This window comes from Topomyia yanbarensis, unplaced genomic scaffold (genome assembly GCF_030247195.1).
Source record: "Topomyia yanbarensis strain Yona2022 unplaced genomic scaffold, ASM3024719v1 HiC_scaffold_122, whole genome shotgun sequence".
NCBI classification, from domain to species: domain Eukaryota; kingdom Metazoa; phylum Arthropoda; class Insecta; order Diptera; family Culicidae; genus Topomyia; species Topomyia yanbarensis.
This window is the reverse complement of record NW_026683297.1, coordinates 77039-99790: the sequence shown is the minus strand read 5'-3', so window position 1 is coordinate 99790 and position 22752 is coordinate 77039. Positions and strand designations below refer to the sequence as shown.

The window sequence follows — 22752 nt, the reverse complement described above, 5'->3', positions numbered from 1 at the left end:
CGGTTCGAAATCTTGAATGGGTTCAGTATGGAATCTGGCTCAAAGGAAACAACCGATTCCGGCACAGCTGCTTTGAGCTACTGAATCCACTCAGAAGTCCGAGCCGGTTCCGGAATGGTTTGACTGGGTAGAGATATAACCGCTGTCAATTCAGTCGAACTCAGCACCACTAAAAAGCGTGACGATAGTAGCGCACCTGGTGGAGAAAACGTTAGGGATTTTTACACAAGTTGAATGCTGAAGATGGACGGGTCGTCAAACGGTAGGATAACAAAATTCACACGAGTTTCCTACCTCATGCCTCCACGCGAGTCTAAGTCTATTGATGACATTTGGTCCTTAGATCGGCGACGACTGGGTGCTATCAGCCCTCTGCAGATAGTAGAAGAATGAGAGGATGTGAAACGATCTAGTGGAGAAAACATTGCCGTAAAAATGAATAGTCGATCGGAAATTAGCCCCAATAAGACTTTAATCTGACAAATATCGATATTCACCGGTCAATACGTACTGAAAATTCGCCGCGTATGGTTTTATGAACCTAATTTGAAGCTCCGTTATTGTTAACAAGCCCGTGCTTCAGGTTAACAATCCTTTATATTTCTCTTCGGTGTTTGTTATTGTCGCTTGTACAATGTACAAACAATCTGATATATAAAAAATAAGAAATACTGTCGTTGATTTATAACATCTCGCGCTATCATAACTCTCTGCCTGTATAATGTGTTATCACTCGGTAGATTTTAACCTTAAAATATATCGTAGAGAAGAAGTAGCAAATGCTGTCTAAATACTGTTGCAATAAATAGTGATCCGGCCCATTACGCAGATAAGATTTTCTAGCCAAAGCTGTGTGGAGTTCAAATTGTTTTTGTTTAGGGAACACAGGATAGTCTCGGTAGCCGGCTACCTAGAGTTAAAAAATAACTAAAAACTAAACAAGATCTTTTATTTTTCAAGTGATCGTGTGCTGGAAAACCAGCTAAACTACTTCCCAATAAACCATGCTTTGCAAGTCGCATCGCTTGCTTGCTTATATCCTTCCAAACCACCAACTTCGCGACACCTACCTATGGAAGAGTCGGATGAATCGTCGTCCTTCCGTTAAGTAGGTGCAGCATCAACACTTCCCGTCTGCTTTATCCTTTATCCTTCCCCGTGAACAATGGAGATGGGGGCGGCCGGCAATGATGGCTATCATGCTGTTGAGATTTTAACATGGGTCGGATTGGTATGGATTCCTACTTACTATTTCCTTAGCAACTCTTATTAGATAATCAGCAGTCAAACATGATGAAGTCAGTGTGCAATCCGCCAAAATCATCGTCACAACGCAACGCTAACTAAATACTAAACCTTCCTTTTGGGTTTTTAAAAACATTTTGCGAAAAGGCGAATTAGCAAAAAACCGATTTAATCCACCTATCAGTGAGATGAGACATTTCTTACACATATCACTGTTGTATTATTAATTAGTTTGCCGAAAACACGCGAAGCTTATATGCAACTAGCTGTGAGATTCGCACAGTTTCGAGTACTGCACGAATAATACTTCGAACAAACTGAATAAATTAAAGAAAAATATTAAAATAAATAAAAATTTAAAATAATTTTGAAGCAAAAGAATAAAAAAGAGGATTAATATAAATCAAATTAATAAAATAAAAAAATCAAATTTGCTCAAATGAAAATTAGACAATATTAAAAAAAGTTATGAAATTAAGAGAATTAATTAAATTGTTTCATGCTAACAAGCTGTCATCCAATAATAAAAAGATCCAACTTAACCGAATAAATAAAATGAAGAAACTGGATAAAATATATGAACTGGGAAAAATTAACAATTCAATAAAATGATTAAAATAAATGAAATAAATAATACGAATATAACAAAACAAAAAAAAATAACTGAATTAGTAAGATAAATAATATGAATAATATGGATAAAAGTAACCCTTTCATACCTATTATTTTTCTAGCACATAAAGGGTTCCAAAACTGTTTTGCCTTTCTTCTATAAAAAGGCTATGCAATCATTCTGAAAACCGACATTTCAACCGAGGGCTGAGTATAAGAGACTCAGTTCGTCGAGTTCGGCAAATATCTGTGTGTGCGCGTATGTGTGAATATGTATGTATGTGACCAAAAAAATGCACATCGGTTACTCGCAGATGGCCGAACAAATTTTGTCAAAATTAGTCTCAAATTAAAGGTACAACGTTCTCATAGCCTGCTACTGATTTTCATTCAATTCCGACTTCCGGTTCTGGAGTTAAAGGCTGAAGAATGCGGTCACGCATGAAATTCCCATATAAATCGGAATCAGCATGTTATCTAAAAGATTTTCAGCTCACTGATGCCCAATCAAACCCACATTGACCACTTTGGACAACTTCGGCGAAATCGTAAGCATCGGGAAGGTCGCTAAGTTCCTGAATTGAACTCACATCTGCTTCTCAAAAATATCTGATCTGATTTTCTCAAATATAGTCCCAAATAAAAGCTACGGCATCCAAATTGACTGTTATTAAATACTTTTGGAGTCGGAGTTCTCGTTCCTGTGTAAGTATGCATGCGAAATTCACATATAAACCGGTATAATGATTATATCTAAACTAATTGAAACTAATTGAAATGAATTTCAAATTGCTTAAAATTGTTGGTCCAAATCACTAATTGCAAATCATAGTCTCTTCGGCCACATTGAGAACTGTTGAGGATTCTGGAAATTCGAGGAAATGTCTAAGTTCCGAAATTAGATTCACGCCTGTTTCTTATATATTACTGAATCAATTCTCAGAATCTTAATCTCAAATGAAAGGTATGGTATTCACATTGATTACTACCGAATTTAATTTGAACGGAGTAGTTGTTCCGGAGTTATGAGTAAAAGAAATCATCACACGTGAATTTCCTATATAAACCTTTTTGCCTCCTCCTATAGAAAGGTTATGCAATCACTCTGGAAATCGATTGGTTAACAGAGTCCCGGAGGGCCGAAACTCTTTTACTATTCGATTCACTTCGTCAAGTTCAGCAAATTTGTGTGTGCGCATGTTTGTTTGTATCTATGTGACCAACAATGGCACATTGGTTACTCGGAGATGCTCCAACCGATTTTCTCAAACTTAATCTCAAGCGAAAGGTATAGGTTGCTATTGAATTTACTGGTTGCGAATTGCTATCATACAGTAAATCTTCATATAAACTGATGACACCATAATATCTAGATGATGCAAAACTTATTAAAATGGGTGTTAAATTACTTAGATTTGAAGACCTGTAGTCGCTTTGATCGTATTGGCCACCTAGGACCGGATAACTTGCCAATGTTCAGAATAAATTTCACACCTATTCCTCAGAAAATTCTTGACCGATTTCAACCATCTTGCGAATTTGAAATGATTGATGCAATGTTTCAATTGGCTGCTATTGAATTTCATCCCGATCTGACTTTCGGTTCCGTAGTTATCGGTTGGTTAGAGCGGTTACATAGAAATTTCCCATATACCTTTACTACCATAATACTTAAGGGACCACTTCAATGGAAAAACTCTGTTGATAGAGAAAATATCCTAGGAACACTGTTAGTTACTTTGATCACTTTGACAAAAAGTACCAAGCAAAAATCTAGCGTTTCATTTGAAAAAGTCGTTTTTCACAAATGTTTTATAACATATTACAACATAACAGTATTGCTCACCAACAAACATGGAGTGCGAAAATAGGATTATATCCTCTAATTTGAGTAGTGCGTTGCTGACACTGGTTGAAGCATCATCTGGCTTATTCATTATGGGTGACCATATCAGGTGAGTCCAGGACGATCGAAGGAGAAACCACCCCAACCCCCTCGGTTACTTTAGCTCTGCCAGAATGCCATTAGAATTTTTGCTACACCCCAGGCAGCGAAGGTTCCAAACTATTGTTGGAGATATTTGCGATCCTCAATGAAAAGGATGAAACGAAGTCTTCGGCACTAAATATACGTCCTTGAAGTAAAACAGAAACATCAACGGTCTCAAGTATCTTCCCTGAGCTATTCCCGATATAGAAGTAAATATGAGTTCCTTACAATCATCTCAATCGCAATTATCTACTGATCTGTGGTGGCGGTCAACCGGTGAATTATTCATAAATGCAAGTAGACTATGCACAGTAAACAATGACAGATGTATCATTTTGTTTATGGCAACCATGGCGAAAGTAGTGAAGCAAACTGCGTTCGATAGTTTGTGATCACCGCCGGCTTCATCCCGAAACAAAGTCCACCAGTGACGCATGGATAAGTCGAACACTCATATCCTGACGCTCCTGAAAAAGGGAGAGAGCACAAGCCTGTTCCTGCCGTCCAACGATTTTGTGTGGCCAAAAGGTGTAGTAAGCGCTGAAGTGGAAAACAGAAGGTAAAGCTATGATATTCTTCCCCGACTTGAGCCGGGAGGTTGGTGCGACAGCCTAGGCGGTCATTGAGACAATTTTATGATATAAAATTCGGCACGGATCATATTTATAACCTTTTCACGCAGGTCTCATTTTTGGTGAAATCATGAATTGATACAGGAAATAATTAAAATTTGTTTTGTTTTTTCCATCTATCCGAAAATTGCCTCTTTGTTCAATGCAGGCATCATACAAGTTTGAGACAGCGTCCTTTCCCCGATGTCTCATTTGATTCCATTTTTATGGACTGAAAACATGTTTGCGGACTTCCAGCAAATGGAGAAATCCTCTGGCAAGAGTCGTAAACGTGCCAGAGGGAATCTGTTGGGCCCTGGATTGCAAGACGATAAAGTATATTAGACTTTTTTCCTCGTACTCCGCTAGAGAGTGAGTTAGCGTCGCAGTTGTTCTGGCGATCGACCGTAACTGCAAACTGGACCAGAGTAGATAAACATCAAAGAAAACAAATATTCTAGGATTACTGAAAAAACCAGGAAAAATCAATCTTTTTGCCCGACATCCCAGAACACCACGACATTCAGTGGAAAATCAATACATGTCCTGGGAAACCAAGACGTATGGTCACCCTAATTATGATCGTAATTATGGTCTAGTTTATTCATTATGATGGTCCATTGATTTGATATTTATTTTCTCGGATTTGAACAAGGCAAAGTAATAGGTAACGGTATACTGAAACGAGACAAAACTAGACTGGTTCGGCTTATATAAGCCAATCTCAGTCTAACAGAAGGGTAGAAAAGTAAACGTATCTCATCATTATATATTTACCGACGCCTTCAAAATATTCTTCACAAACCATCGCCTGGAAACGGACACGCGATCATTGTTGCATCGGTTTCAACCAGTTCTTAGATTGAAAGTAGAAAATGTATGTTCTTTGTTGGATAGTATTATAAATTTAGGCAACCCAGATCGTATCAATCACTCGGTGTGATCGGTTGTATTTTGCTTATCGCTGTGGTTCTGCGATTCCCCGAAAAAAGCAAGGTCACGCTATCGGGTTCTTTTTTTTCGTTCGAGCTCAGCCACCCGGACTTTATCAGCTCGGCCCCAGCCATCCGGCATATATCGTCTATCTAATCCAAGTGATAGTTTTACGCGAGTGTAGTATCCCGTCACACAGTTAGTAGTGCGAAAAACAAGTGATCCGGATCTCACTTCCTGGCGGGCCCCCGCCAACCGGAGGGACGGCCAAGCCGCCAAAGGGCTGCCTCCCACCGAAATATACCAAAAACCAAAGCGTACTACGACATTTCTGTGAAAAAAATGTGTAGTGATAACAGTGGCAAGTATCAGGAGCGCAGACTTTAAAGTAAGTAAGCTACTCGCGCCTCCACCAAAAATAAAACATTAAATCTGTGAACAGATCGCGCCTCCATCACCAAGAAAATTTAAACCTGATAAAAACTTGCGCCCCCATCAAAAGTGCGAACCGTGAGCGACTTGTGATCCATACGAGAGTGTAGTGACGAACCTCAAACGAGTTTGGTTAAGTCCTCGGACAGTTCAATCCCGGCCTTCCCTGATTCTTCCGTGTAAACCTGCACTGCACCCCTTCACCGGGGAAGCAAACCAGACTAGAGTGGGCGATGGAAGGCGATCCGCCTCCCCCAGGGGAGGGTCCACCGCTTAGTCACTCCATACCAGCCTTTATGAACTCTGGTGATTTGATCGACCAGCAGACTCTACTGTTGCGTGCGGCGAAGGACAGTGTAGGTAACAGTGTAAGTTTACCAAACCCATTGCTGTTACATCTACTACTGAAAGAAGCAATTGGGTCTGATCCTAATAAGTGCATCCATGCTACCAAGGAGGCAAGAGGAACGCAGTACATTCTGCGCACTACATCCAAAAGGATACTCCAAAAATTGCTCAGCATTAAACAGTTCTCCAACGGTCAACAGGTTGAGGTGATCCTCCATCCTCACCTGAATAAAACCCAGGGAATAATTTATGACCTTGACACAATCAATATTCCCACTGAAGAAATTCTCTCTGCGCTCAGACCCCAAAATGTGGTGGAAATTAGAAGAATAACCAAGGTGACCAAAGGAATGCCGACTAACACACCACTGTTAGTACTCTCATTTGCTGGGTCTCACCTGCCGGAAACGATCTTCCTAGGCTTGGTTAGAGTAAGAGTGAGGAAATATTACCCTTCTCCCATGCAGTGCTTCCGCTGCGGGCGCTTTGCACACGGAAGTAAAACATGTGTGTATAAGGAGATATGTCTAAACTGCGGCACAGAACACGAAACCAGTAACGAAAACCCATGCACCAAACCTAGCAATTGCACTAACTGCAAAGACAGCCACTCCGCCAGAGACAAATCCTGCCCTGTTTATCAAAAAGAGTATCAGGTGGTTAAAATCAAAACTGACAATGGACTCTCATTCCCGGAAGCCCGAGCCCTTGTCAATCAGGAGTCAAGAAAACAATCGTACGCAGCTACACTAAAAGATAGACTATCCCCTGGAAATGACGAAAAAGATCGCACCATACAGATACTTAGGGAGGAAATTGCACAATTAAGAGGAATGACACCCAAAAAAACGGAGACTGATAGCAAAGATCTGATAATCGCTAAATTAAAGGAGCAGCTATTGGACGAGAAAATACAAAATAAAGATTTGCGCAATGAAATGGCGGCCCTCCGCCATGCTTTTACGGCACTGAGAAGGCAGGTGCTACCAAGGACCCCCTCAACCGGCCCCGGCACCAGCACATCCCAAACGACGACGACAAAACCGGCAACAGGATTCTTAGCTCCACAAGCTACGGTTGTGAAACAAAACACGCCAACAAGCTTAACACAATCAGAAGGCGAATCAAATCGACCAAGCCGAAGCAAATCGAAAAAGGAACGAGATCAACAACATCAAGAAAAATCGAGGAGCCCCCTTCTGAAACAGAGCCAACAAAAACCATCCGAATTCGCATCAGCAAAAGAAATCCCGACAAAACAACTCTCCAATCCCCAACCGCACAACATTAAGAGGCCAATAAACCAAAGTGGTGACCCAGCCACCTACATTTCGGACTAAGTAGCCAAACTAAACAGCAACTACCTAATAACACATGCAACAACAAAAACGCCAGCAACACCACAAAAGCCTACCCACACCGACCCCGTCCGGGGAAGTACCGGCCCTCACCGACGAGCCCCCGGCGGCTGTCGGTGTGGGACCATCGGTACCTTTCCGGGTAAGTACCGAAACACAACGAAATTCGACCACAGAAACTGCCCCATCTTTCCCCCCCACAGCATCAAGCGACACACACCAAGCGGAAGAACCGGTTGCCTCCGTTCCCCCGGGCTACCGCGGGCAATTGCGTAGGCGGACCGCCCGCCATACACGAACTATACTTCAGGAACCAACCCAACCGATAAAGGGAACGTCGGTCCCCTCGGTCGACGACCCAACCCATACGCTAACTGCAACACCCACCAACCAATTTTCTGGCGAACCGGAAGCTCCCGGCCGGCATCCGCTAGGAAGCCCCAGAGGAAGACTGCCTGGCCGCCCTGACCACAGGAACGACAAAGAGAGAAGCAAAGCACACATCACAGATGAGACGTGCACAAGACCCGTCGCTACGGGCTCTTTCACCCGCTCCGGCAGACAGTACAATCCCCCACCAACTAGGCTAACTCCAATACAGAGCAGAGCAGATTACACAGTACCAAGCGGAAACGCCACGAACTATAACCTCTTCAGCAACACGCCGGCAATAACATACCCATCCCTAAGCCTAGCAGCGGGCCCCTCATGGCGTACAGATAGCTACAGAATTCGCCAAATAAACACTGAAGTCCCAAGTACCGCGGACCCTTCGCCAAACCGCTTGATGTCCCGGGAAGGACTATCCTTTAGCCCGACACCACCTCACCGAAGACTGGAGAATAAAAGACACAGGACAACCAACAAGAACAAACACCTTACCAGATCTGTTAGGGAAAAAGCCTTCTCCCCTGTACTGGCCCCGACCGCGGATGTCCCGTACCCATTCGATGAGCCTCCGGCGGCTGCCAGTGCAGGGGGCCCGGCTCCCACCCGGGTAAGTCCCTACACAATAATCCCTAACCAAGACCAGATAAGTGCTCCAGCCTACTTTCCAGCCTATGATACTGAACAAAGCAATACAGTGGACGCCTCGACAACCTTCCAGAGGGCTCTGGGAGAGAAAAAAGGCCGCCGTGCCTCATCCACTAAACCTGAACCTAGGAGCAACCTAAACAACGAGATAAGAAAAGCTAACGACTCAGATGAGCCGTCCTCAAGCTCCGTTACAACAGGCTCCTTCACCCGCTCCGGCAGATTATACAATCCTTCATCATGCAGAACAACCTCGGCAACAACTCTTCCATTACAAAGTCCAATGGCGGGGTCATGGCTCACCGATAGCTATGGAGCTTGCCAAATAAACCCCGAAATCTCAAGCCCCGCGGTTCTCGCCCAAAACCCCTTGATGTCCCCGGGAGAGCGATCCGTTAGTTCGACGCAACCTCACAACAGGCCGACGGACCAAAGACACAGCATAACCAGTAATAATAAATACGTTACCAGATCTGCTAGGGAAAAAGCCCTCTCCCCTGCACCGGCCCCGTCCGTGGATGTCCCGTACCCAGTCGATGAGCCTCCGGCGGCTGCTGGTGCAGGGGGCCCGGCTCCAATCCGGGTAAGTCACCCCACAATAAACCCTAACCAGGATCAGTTGAGCTCCCCGACCTACTTTTCAGCCAATGAAACTGAGCAAAGCAATTCTCTAAGACCCCCGGGAAGGGGGTTCCCCGTTAATTCGACGCAGCCCCATAGAAGCCCAGAGGACAAAAGATACAGCAGAGCCAGCCCAGTGGTGTCCGAAATTCACATACCGCCAAGCCCAACAAATACCGCTAATCGTCGGAGATATTCTGGCCTCAGCACATCCCCACCAGACGAAAAGGATTCTACCCTAGCAATCCAATGGAATACCAATGGACTTCGAGCCAATCTAGGTGAGCTACAGATTATTATTGCTCGAAATTCCCCTATTTGTCTTGCGATCCAAGAAACCCACACCAACAGCGATATAGATCTAGCAACATGGTTCGGCAACCGTTATCAGTGGGAAACAGCTAGAGGATCTAATCTCTACCAAACAATCGGCCTCGGCATCAGGACAGATATACCTTCGGAACCAATCCCTTTGACAACCGAGTTGATTGCCACGGCGAGTCGGATCACCTATCCTCTCAACTGTACTGTAGCTAATGTATACCTGCCACACACAATTAGCGATTTCGGAAACAAATTTAGAAACCTTGTCAGACAACTACCCATCCCCTTCATCATTATGGGTGACTTTAACGCGCACCACACCTCCTGGGGCTCAGAAAAATGCTGCCACCGGGGCAACGTAATCCTCGAGGTGGCCGAAGACACCAACACCATCATACTAAATGACGGCAGTACCACATTTCTCCGTGGCCGCACGTCGTCGGCCATAGATCTGACCATTTGTTCCAGCAATCTCGCTGGATCACTCGGCTGGAGGGTATCACCGGATATGGGTAATAGTGATCACTTTCCAATCGTTATATCGCACAAATATTTATCACCAGCAACCACACGCCGAAGACAATGGATTTTCGATCGCGCTGACTGGCCGGTCTTCGAAGAAGAAATCTCGGAAAGCCTGGACCACGACCGTAATTACGCTACTGATGAACTCACCAACATCATATTGAGAGCAGCGGGTAAGAGTATTCCCCGGACCAGCGGCACCCCCCCACCCAAAGCAGTACACTGGTGGAACCCTGAAGTGGCTGCAATCCTTAAAGACCGCCGAACTGCACTGCGCGCACTCAAGAGAACACCCCGAGACCTCCCCATTTGGGAGAAACGGTCGTCCGAATACCGGCGCCTCAGAAACAAGGGAAAAAAGGCCGTTGAAGAAGCCAAAGCCGCTAGTTGGACCAAATTTATCGATGGTATCAGTCCCAATTCTCCAACTCCTGAGTTGTGGAGAAGAGTTAACGCCCTAAGCGGAAAACGTCGGCAAATAGGCTTTACACTCACAACCGATGGAGGCACTACAATGGATCCACAAGCAATATCCAATCAGATTGGCACTCACTTCCAGCTCCTGTCAGCCGACGAATCGCTCCCACCTGCCTTCCTTCGACGCAAGGCTGCATTAGAAGCATCCCCTACGAGTTTCTCACCGGACTCCAGTCAAGAATACAATAGAGCCTTCTCTAATATCGAACTCGCTACAGCTCTTGGTTGTGGTCGAGGCAAGTCAACAGGTCTTGACGATATAGGTTACCCCATGTTGAGGCACCTCCCACCAATTGGGAAGAGTGCACTACTTCGCAGCTTTAACACAATCTGGGAAGGTGGGTCCTTCCCAGATAACTGGCGTGAGGCTCTTATTGTGCCAATCCCAAAAAAGAAAAGACCCAGAATCGCAAGTGACTTTCGCCCAATAAGCCTTCTCCCGTGCACATCTAAGGTGATGGAAAGGATGGTAAACCGAAGACTTACCACGCTCCTGGAGGATCGTAACCTGCTTGATCTCAGACAGTTCGCTTTTCGCAAAGGACTCGGTGCCGGAGTACACTTGGGATCCTTCGGCGAAGTGGCAACTCAGGCCATGAACGAAGGTCACCATATCGATATCGCCATTCTGGACTTAGCCAAGGCCTACAACACTACGTGGCGTGAAGGAATCCTCCGACAACTTAGGCAATGGGGGATTGAAGGAAATTTAGGCCTCTTCGTGCAGCATTTTTTGAGTAACAGGCGTTTTCAGGTTGGTATAGGTGGAAGCCGATCTAACTTTTTCCAAGAAGCAAATGGGGTTCCCCAAGGCTCCGTCCTGGCGGTGACGCTCTTTCTTATCGGGATGAACTCACTGTTCGCCACCTTACCAAAGGGTGTTTTTATATTTGTATATGCGGATGACATTATCTTGGTAGTCACCGGAAAACATAAGACGCGCGTACGAATCAAACTCCAAGCTGCTGTAAGAGCCGTCGGCATTTGGGCGGAATCAGTCGGCTTCAACATTGCGGCCGAGAAATGTGCAGTTACACACTGTTGCAATACCATGCACAGAGCAACGGATCGGCCGGTGAAACTACTCGGTACCATTATACCGTTCAAAAAAGAACCAAAGATTCTGGGTATTACGATTGATCGTAAATTGACCTTCCTACCGCATTTTAGAAATGTAAAACAAGACTGCAAGAGCAGAAAGCGATTAATTCAAGTAATTAGCACACGACATACCAAATGTAATCGCACAACCTTGCTTGACATTAGTCGGGTCTTGATCCAAAGCAAAATATATTATGGACTCGAACTAACATGCTGCAACTGGGAAGATATGGTCAAGACGCTTAGCCCACTATACCATGGAGCGATTCGTTTTGCATCCAACCTCCTACCCAGCACGCCTGCTGAAGCTGCATGTATGGAGGCTGGTATACTCCCATTCAAATGGGCCACAGCAGTTGCAACTCTGAGGCAGGCCCTTAGATTCCTCGAGAAAACAACTGGCACTGACTGCGCTTTGTTACGGACCGCTGAAGAAATCCACTCCAGCTTCACAAACTCCCCCCTGCCGCAAATCGCCCGACTATACAACACCGGAAACCGTGCCTGGTCAGAACACGGACCGAACACTGATACCAATCTGACCCGCCGTCTGAAGGCAGGTGTTTCCCCCAACATTGCCCGAGCCAGTTTTCTACAACATGTCAATAGAAGGTACTCAAACCACCTGAAGATATTTACCGACGGATCAAAGTTAAATGGAAGGGTAGGGGTGGGTGTGAGTGGAGTGGGAGCTGGTCTTTCAACTCGCCTTCCCTCGCCGTGCTCTGTCTTCTCTGCTGAAGCTGCTGCCATCGCTCTCGCTATCACAAAGAAACCCGAAGATGTTCCAGTTGTTATTTTTTCCGACTCCTTGTCTGTTATAACCGCACTATCCTCCGGAAACTCCAGGCACCCATTTGTGCAGGCTATCGAACAATCTTGCGACTCGCTCACCTCCATCTGCTGGGTACCTGGACACAGTGGCATCCACGGTAATGAGGATGCAGACCGCCTGGCATGCCTCGGACGTCAATCCAGCACCTTACTCACCAAGAAGGTTCCAGCGGCAGACATCTTGAATGAGTTCAAAGGGAAAGCGGAAGCAAATTTTACAAGCCATTGGAGAAGCAGCCAGGGACATCTACAAAAAGTCAAGTGTACACTCGAAGGATGGACCGACCGTGACAGCAGACTCGAACAGAGGGCTCTGTCCCGGCTCCGCGTGGGACACACAAAAATCACTCACGCTCACACCATATCACGTGTCGACCCTCCGATCTGTGAATCCTGCCAAACTAGACTGACGGTCGAACACTTGCTGATTAACTGCCAGGAGCTAATCGATCTCCGTCAGCAGTACAACCTGCCCTTGTCCATTCGGGATGTTTTGGATAACGACCCAGTTCGAGAGGAGACCCTACTAGCCTTCTTAAAAGATGCTAGGATCTTTGATGCAATTTAAACAGGAATCAACATCTTCCGCGGGCCCTCCGCCACACTCTGGAGAGTGCTGGGGAGGTCTCTCCGCGGCCCTAACATACCCAGATGAATCAGCTAAACAATGCTCCATTCGACTGCAAACCCGCAAACCACGACAACGCAAAGGAGGAGAAATCCGTAATAGCCAATCTACGAGCCCACATAGCAACGAGGCATCTTCCGGACTACAATAAAACAATAATCTAAGAATTTTTTTTGTAAAATCCGATGTAAATTATTTATTTATTTATTTTTTCTTATCAAGGCGAATGACCTATGAGGTTAAAGCCTTCAATTAAATAAACAAACAAACAAACAATTTAGGCAACCCGACTGGCTACATTGCAAATGTTCTTTTCGGGACAAATGATATCTGCATCCGCTATACGTTCCAATTATTTGCTATCTTTAGTATCATTATTCACTATTGCATATCGAGTTTACTTTCACAAAATTTTCAGACAGGAAATTTCTATTTTTGGATCGTTTGGCTGAATTCTGGTGCAACGAAAAGCTTCCCTTGGGTGTTCCAAAGGGATCAAGGTGAGCTGAGTACTATCTTTTCAGTAGAGGCTAAGATAAACTTTCCAGAAAACTGCAACGTCAGAAAACGCCGTAGTGTTCCAATCTGTACTAGGCTTTGATTTTCTGGACAGGATATCTTTGCTAAGAATGAATACAATAATTTCACATTCATTCTAAAATATTCTCTATGCTTTGTTTTAGATATTGAAGCAAATTGAATGCAGGCCGGGCAGTATGTATGATGGAAAAAATCATTATATGTAGTAAGTAAATATTCATAGTTTATTGTGAAGTGGTCTGTTAAACGGTCAAAAACCACAAAATGTGATTATTGCAACCACGACAAATAAAGTATTTTCGACCGAAGTTCTGGCAACCTTGCCCACACCGTCTCGCAAATGATTTGTGTTGTTGTGGCTTCGATTTATTAGAGGCTACGCGGAAGTATCTTGATTACAAAGTATATACTTTGTGCTGGTATAATACTTACTGAGCTGAATCATGATGCATTCTAAATACGTAGTTAATATTATCATTCATTATTATTATTCGGTATCGGGAGCAATCTACCGCCGGGGAATTCACGGGTAGATTCGGCGCTGTGGACTACCCGACAGCATCGTGACGAAAAGGGGAGCTAATTGGCTCACGAAACAAACACCGGTAACGAAAGAAATTCCGTTGTCGGGGAACTCTCAATCGGAGTAGGATAAGCGGTAAAGCTGGGTGCTATATGGTTCAAGAAAGCGGGTATCGGTGTCGGGGGAAATTCCTCCGTCGGGGAACTATCGGTCGGAGTAGGATGAGTTCACCGTTGAGCACTATCCAAGCAGATCGTGATAAGGCCAGGAGCTGAATGACTCACGGAAACATGAGCTAAATGGCTCAGAGAATCAGCACCTAAACGGCTCACCACGGGGACGAGAACTAAACGGCGACATAATAGATGGAGACAAGAAGCAAGAGAAGAGTCGAGAGTTAAATCAAAGCTCATAGGTCGTGCCACTCCATGAACAAAGCGAGGTTCCGAGATAGAGCAGCAGAAAGAGGTGCAACGAAAGCGCAACGAACCCCCCACGAAGTAATACGATGACGTAGTTTCGTGGGGAAGAAGGGCGTACAAAGTAAGGAATGTTGTTAGTGGTTAGGCACGAACGTGAGTCGTGAGTCCCACATAGTGCCAATACAGTACAGGCCAGGCTTTTGAAGCTTTTGTAACCTTACTATAAAAAACACACACACACAGACATTGTCCCAATTTGTCGTGCTGAACGATTGGTATATGAGACATGATTTGCACATCTTATCTCGTCATTGCACCGAAATCAGACAAAAATTTCCACGAGCCGTGTCGTAGAAAAATTCTTAGCGTCGTCTCGAGCACCCACTGTGTCAGAGATTTGCTTGACAGAACGAAGCACACCTTCCCTTAGAAATTCCACTTTCAGTCGCCAGAATCGGAGCTAGAACTCAGTCGGTTAAATTTTCAGATGGTTGGATTAGTCCGGAGAAAGAAAATATAATATTATCAAACTCATAGTAGTACTTTAGCTATAGACACAACTAGATTGTTGTTTGGCTCCATTTTGTTTCCTCGACAGAATGTAAATTTGGACAATGTAATCATCAGAAAAAATTAATTGGTAGCCAATTCGAATCTCATTGCATAAATGATGCACGGTAGAGATAAGTATGTATTACAATCGATCGATCAACTCACTGATGTGAACGTGCATGACATTTCACAAGTACTCGGTCGGGTCGACAAGAGCCATTTTCCGTTCCGGGACAACCACAGCCACTTTAAGCTATTTATCGGATTTAATCACCCTTCTCGCTGATTCCGATTCACTGCATTCAGCATTCAAATGCTGGGTCAACGAGTTGCGGCTTCGAGGATGAACCACATCCCAACCCACCCGAAGCAGCCCGGATTTAGATTGGTACACATTTTATTCCACTTTCTGCCACATTTAGGATTGATTACGTAACTCCGTGTGACACGGAACCGCATGGCTGCAGATGGAGAATGTTTGAGCTTCAAATAATGTCCCTCCCCCGTCATTGTGGTCACATTCTATCCGACACCCAACAACGGGATCCCGTGGTTTCGGTTCGCTATATGAAAATCGAATCCAGTTCTCGCTATTTAGTATGCAGATCAGAAGCTGGTTACACGTACTGCGATCAATAACACTTTTACCAATATCGCTCATCTAAATATGTATACCACCTGATTTGAATGAAATGAAAATCCGGAAATTCGAAATTACATCTATCTATCCACGCTCAAGCATATATGTGTTTATGTTTTGATTTCAGTGGAATCAATTTGATAGATTTCATAGTTTTATATCTAGCACTTTTATGGAGTCCAAATTTGAAGGTTCATATTTCTAGTTGCTACTCCATTTGACAGCATAAAACGTAAACATCTAAATTTCGAAACGATGAACTCTCGCTCCACTCAAACCGCATGTTTTGGTTTTCTTTGCGTTAGAAAAAAATAACTCGTCAAATGGCTGACCCTCACGGCCACAGAAAGAGCAGGAAAAAAAACTGAACCCACAGGACCACAAGCCTATGGTTTTACAGCTGAAAACTCAATTAACACGCTTCATCAAATCCAATTTTTATTCCCGAACCTGAATGGCGCAAGCGGCAGGGGCAACGAAAAAAAACAAGGGATTTATCGATCATCAAACCAAGCGATGTGTGTGATATCACTGATTTATTTCCAAATTCCCAATATTTCCATCCGCCGCAGGCTGGCGCAAATTCCCTCGGCATCATACTAATCCTGCTCTTCTTTGTGCACATATGTATGCGCCAATTCCCTTCGAGTGGTGTCTATAGTACTGGTATCGTCATCATCATCATCATCATCATCGTCGTCAGCATCATCCTGAAACAAAGTACTGGCACTGGTTGTTGGCAGCCAACCCACCACCACCCACGCACTATCATACATACCCAACACACACACATGCACAGGAACTGGAAACTGCTCTCTTATCGTACATATCGTATAACACTCAATAAACTATTACAACTATTTTCGCAATTTTTCACTCCTTGGCACCGCCGCGGCAAGCGAACTGTATCGGCTAGGATCGTGGTGCATCCGTCGTATGACCATCCGCTTCGCTATACTATAGAGATAGGACCACGTGTGGCCATGATCCAACCGAGTGACATCCAATACCGTAGATAGTCATCATTTTATTTCCCTTACAATGCACAAACTAGTCATCCGTGTGTGTGGGCCACTGTAACGGATCCTGTTGTGTGCGGTTTGCTTCGATCCAACCGACGCAGCACAGATGCCGACAAGTTGAGGTTTGTTGGTTTGCTTTTTGATGTGCTCTGCATCCCGATATGGGGGAGTAAGACAAAAAAAAAGAAACAATGGCTGTGGTGGAAATAGGAAAGCGCATTTGTTAGTGGCCTGCTACTTCGATGTAGTGGAAAATATTGATGGGGAGGCATATTGGGGACTGAACCATAATTTGTTTTTATTATTGCGTTGCATTGTTTTGAGCGTGCTATTCATAAGCTCCGAAGTTATCGAGTATCGAATAATCGAATTTGACTCTTTTCACTTGGGTTAGTAAAATATATTTTTGGTTGCATCTGACGGGTATCTGAGCAACATTAAATATGTTTGACTGGCAATCAACTGCCGGAGCTGGAGGGGGCTAGGTGTAATTTTCTAAATTATTCTTAAGCTTTTTTAAAATATTCACAGTTTTGAAGCCACGTATAAAAATCGTCTTCGGCATGTCTACTCCATCATTTAATTCACAATCTGCGGATTTAGTCGGGAAGCTGGAACAACAAAGTCAATTATAAGTTAAGTATTTAACAGTGGGTGAATGTTTTTTTTTACTAATTCGCCTTTTTGCAAAATGTTTTCAAAAATCCAAAAGGAATGTTTAGTATTTTCTATTTGCTGTACATTTATTGTATGGGATGAAATAAAAAGTCACCTGATTAATATTGCACATCAAATTATGATCCTTATCTTGGTTTGTTAAATGCATAGCAAATTCAAGTCGGAACAATTCGAATAAGTAATGCTTGGAAGATTTTATGGATGGAATTACTGAAACTACTTTTTTGATTCGTTTATTTTATTTATTCATTTCATCTATTTTTATTCTATTCATTTTATTCGTTTCATTCATTCCATTAATTTTATTTATTTGATCCGCTCCCCATTTGATTGATTAGTTGAATTCACTGGATTCATTAAATTCATTTGATTCATTTGATTCATTTGATTCATTTGATTCATTTGATTCATTTGATTCATTTGATTCATTTGATTCATTTGATTCATTTGATTCATTTGATTCATTTGATTCATTTGATTTATTTGATTCATTAGGTTCATTTGATTCAATTTGATTTATTTGATTCATTTAATTCATTTTGTTCTTTAATTTTCTTCATTTCATGTTCCTTTTATTTATTTCATTCAATTTGGTAGTTTGAGTCAATTTAATTTATTCTATTAATCTTATAACTATTATTAAATGTTGTCTAAAAAGTTTCTCCAAGCATCCTTCCACTTCTCCATATTTTGACGTAAATTTAGTTCAATCTAATGCAGGTTCTAGGTCGTATAGACGTACTTCAATTTTATCATTATCATTTTCATTATTATTTCATTTGCAAGTTCAATTTAAACAGAATACAGAAAAAAGCTTGAGTGAATAGCTTCCTTTTTAGCGAATGCGAATTGCATGGCCTTTCGTTTGACTTCTTCCATCAAGTTGTGCACAGCCTTCTTGGTCACTTTTCTTGCACAGATCAAAAGTTTGCCTTCAATTTGTGATGTAATTGTCGCTCCCCTTTGCGACGCGAATTTTTTGACGTAGGACTACGTCTTTGTTTGCGATATAGGGGTGCACGTTGCAAATTCTACAAAAATGGTATGTAACGAAAAGTGGTCCAATTTTAAACGCATATAATTCAGCCATCTCACGATAAATTTTCAAATTTTTTGCGCATATCGCCCCGAAATACTTCTAAGAATAGATTCCAATAGATAAACCCAAAGATTTTTGATATCATGGCATTAAAAATTTAAATAATGAACAACCTAGTCAAAATATCGCGCATTTACATACAGAAGATAGCGCTTCCCTAGTCCAGCACGACAGATTTTGTACCTAGCGCGCTACGCTTCTATGAATGACGTCATCATCGACTATTTAAACGGACGGATTTCGCCGAACACGCTCAGTAGCCTGTTGAGCGGCAGGCGAATCAGATCACTGCGTTGTGTGTTTTCACAGCCAGTGTAGCTGAGTTAGAAGTCCGTTACACTGCCTGTGGAGGTACGCTACCCAGTGAATGCGACTGAGCTTGTCCGTTCAAACACTATGCTATCTTTTGTGTTGTGCTAGTTTCCAGCACACTTTTATGTATAATTATTCGTACACAAAATAGTTTGTACATGCGAGCTTCATTTGCAAACACGGTTAACATAGTGTCGTGGTATTAGTTGACTCTTTCGCTCTACCCAATCATCAGCGTTCATTCATTTTGTTTTGTGCGCTTGGGTTTAATGTTTGAGGCGAATGTGTAGGTAGGTAGATCTAACTTGTTACTAAATTGCACAACGAAAGCTTATTATTTACGTTCGATCAATTCATTGATTCATTTCCCCATCACGTGATTCATTTCCACTCAGCCTAATAGGTACATACTACAAAGCCTATTTATGAATGAATACACTGCCACTTGAACAACCGTTCCAAAAACGCATCTTGTCCATATATAAAATTGTTTTCGATTCTTATATATTTATAGTTTCGATATATGATTAAGACCACTGCATTCGCTATATTTGTATGCATACTTTAGGAAAGTTACAATAATAGCAAAATATAACTAGAATGCTTGGTCAATACATGTATTGTCTAAAATTTGATTTTTCTTCGCTGGTCCGGGTTTTTTACCACACACAATCGAAAAGTTTTTACAAGCTAATCTTATGCTATAAAGATTTAGCTACAGATATTAAATCGGTCACAGTTTTCTGTCTTCTTTCTTCAGATTTTCTTAAATAAGTTTAATCGGATTCGATCACCTACTACAAATGAAATGACCTTATAACCTAGAAGGTTTGGTTCAATATGTAACATTCGATGTTGATTGGTTGTGATTAAACCATACGTAAGAAATATATTTTATTTAATATTACTATAAATGTACTAAGAAAATACATATTTTACATTAAGTAGTATAGTCCTACGTCTACAGCTCGTCCAACCCCATAGGGCTGCTCCTTGTAGTTTTTTCATTGTTAATCCTGTTATTTTTAGCTTTATTTAGCTTTTAGTTTTCGGGGTCGCTAATTCTGATTCTGACGTCGAAAATTTAAAATTCAAAATGGCGGATGCAATATGGCGACTGTGCTTGGGTAAATTTCATGTTTTTTATATTGACCTAAAACGTCTTACAAAGAGGTTTTCGAGGTCGCTGATTCTGATTCTGACGTCGAAAATGCAAAATTCAAAATGGCGGATGCAATATGGCGACTGTGCTTGGCCAAATTTCATGTTTTTTATATTGACCTAAAACGTCTTACAAGGGGGTTTTCGAGTCCGCTGATTCTGACGTTGAAAATGTAAAATTTAAAATGGCGGAACCAATATGGCGACCGTAGGCGTCATTTTGAATTTTCGAATACTGACATCAGAATCGTAATCAGCGAACCCGGAAACTCTCGTAAATCGAGTTTTATGCTCTTTGTAACAAAATTCGTAAATTTCGTGAAAAATGGCTGCTATTGTGTAGCCCAAAAGTCCATGTTATTGTTTGTAAATAGTTAGAATGACCACCCGAAACGCGTGTACCCGTTTTACCCCAATTCCTCTCGTAGCTCAAGTATAAAGGTAAAAATGGCTTTACATTTCAGAAAGTGGCTGAATGAGGCTGATCAAAAGTAATAATTCTTTAACGAAAAAGTCCGAAAAATTTATTAAAGACTCGACATACTCAGAATGACGACGAGAAATGTGTGTGCCCATTTAACTTCAATTCTTCGCATTGCACAAGGGTAAAATTGTACCTGTCTCAATTTTTCAGAAAGAGGCTAATCATAAATATTTTTTATGATAAGCAGTCTAGGCAATCGATTGAAGATAGTTAGAATGACCACACGAAACCTGTAAACCAGTTTTACTCCAATTTCTCCCATAACTCAAGTGTGAATCTAAACCTGGCTGTACTTCTTGGAAAAAGGTTTAAAGCGGATGGCAAATTAAAAGTTCCGGAGAATTCGTAGAAGACCAAAAATTAACCCGAAACGTGTTAACCCGTTTCACCCCATCTCAGGTTTGAAGCTAAACCTGACTGTACTTTTCGGAAAGAGGCTGAAAGCAGCAGATTAGAAATAATATTTCTTATGTAAAAACTATTCAGAGGATCGATTGCAGATCATTAGTTTGATGGCACGAATCGTGGAACCACTACTTAAAATTGACTTTTAACTACTGAAGCAGATTTGAGGTTAAATGAGAAAACTTGTTTTGTGGAGTCATTCTAACTAACGATAATTTATTCTTTGGACTTTCGTACATAATATATACTATTTCCAATAAGTCACAATCAGAGTCCTTCCGAGCTATATAGTCATGTTGAACTGCAAACTTTACTCTCGAGAAGAATGAGGGTAAAACTATAAAACATTCGGACGATCATTCTAGTTATCTCCAATTGATTTTATGAGCTTTTCTATGCAAAACACACTACTTTTGATTGATCGCGTTCAGCCTGCTTCCGAAATGTAGAGTCAGTTTTAACTGAAAACACGGAAGATTTGGAGTAAAACGGGCTGATACGTTTCGTTTTTAGCTACATGCTATTTATTTCTTGGGTTTTCACAAATAATAAATATTACTTTTCATATGCCGCAACCAGCCATTTCCGAAATAAAGAGTAAAGAGTTACATCGAGCTTAAGTAATGAGAACTGGGGAAAAACGGAAGCACATGTTTTACAAAACGGATACACAAAGATATAATTAAAAGTTAATAATAGATAAATTTTGACACGCCATATAAATTTTGTCTTAAATATGACACGTGTGAGTGCGACTTTTGTTTTATAGTAAAAACTCGCAACATAGTCAAAAGATCTTCGTAACATTTGAGAGATTAATGCAGAATAGATAGAAGCATCAATTGTCTTCTTTAAATTGTTAATACCATGTATAAGTTTCAAGATATTCAATCCTAAACTTTAAAAATCGTTTTTCACGAAATGTTCTAAATAGCGATTGTCATAAGATATCACAACAGCGACGACTTTTGATCAGCCACACTAAGCCTGCTTCTGAGATGTCGAATATGATGAACTAGAAACCCAATATTTCGGGAGAATTGGACGAAATAAAATATTTTATGCAGACAATCCTATAATGTTCTATAGAATATTTGGACTTTTTTGTACAAGAAACACTAAGCCAGCCCGCATTCAGCTTTCTTCCAAGTTATATAGCCAGTAAAAAATAAAGGCAAACAAATAAGGGAAATCGGGGCAAAACATGCATGATCGCGTACTTTACGGTTACTTCAAATGTCTGCAATCGATTTCCCATATAATATTGCATTAGGAGTACACATTTTCAATAACGGCATGTAGCCTTAATCAAGCTATTGAGTAACGTCGCGCTTTTGATACTTTTTTCTCACTGTGCACCTGTACAGATGGCCTGCCACACGAGATGTTTCTTTGCGAACCTCGACAGCTCAACGTCTTTAAAAATTTCAACCGTCTTTTCTCTTCCAGTCGACGTTTAACGTTCCTATCCAAGAAGCTGTTTAAGAGCTGGCTTGATGAAAGTTTCGTCATCCTGTATCACGCAATCAAACTTCGTCAGCATCTTGACGTAGAACTTCCACGATCATTCTCTGACCGACGTGTTTTACGTGGCGTGCCAGTAGTATGAATTTTCTCGGTGCGTGAGAAAAATGTTGCTCTGTTACTTCTCTTACGTCGATGCCATTTTCTGAACTGAAGAGCAAGATGCCACACACATACATCTTTCATATGAGTGGTGCGCAGAATTTTCTTATTGTGTGATGAAAAAAATGGCTCAAGTTAAAGTTGACCAAGTTTTGATCGTAACACCCAGGGTCGTCGAGAGCCGCGTCGGGCCCAGGGCTTGTATTACTGTCGG

General features: G+C 42.2%; 1 protein-coding gene across 1 annotated transcript; it reads left to right on the top strand.

Annotated features, from left to right (window-relative positions):
• The first annotated feature begins 8316 nt into the window (after positions 1-8316).
• Positions 8317-13014, top strand: LOC131694718 (uncharacterized). The gene has a single exon (XM_058983197.1). The coding sequence runs from the start codon at positions 8317-8319 to the stop codon at positions 13012-13014; it is 4698 nt and encodes a 1565-aa protein (XP_058839180.1).
• Positions 13015-22752: the final 9738 nt, after the last annotated feature.

Bases quoted from the DNA above. Each gene is read 5' to 3' on its own strand.
- LOC131694718 (XM_058983197.1), top strand. From the start codon at position 8,317: ATGTCCCGGGAAGGACTATCCTTTAGCCCGACACCACCTCACCGAAGA.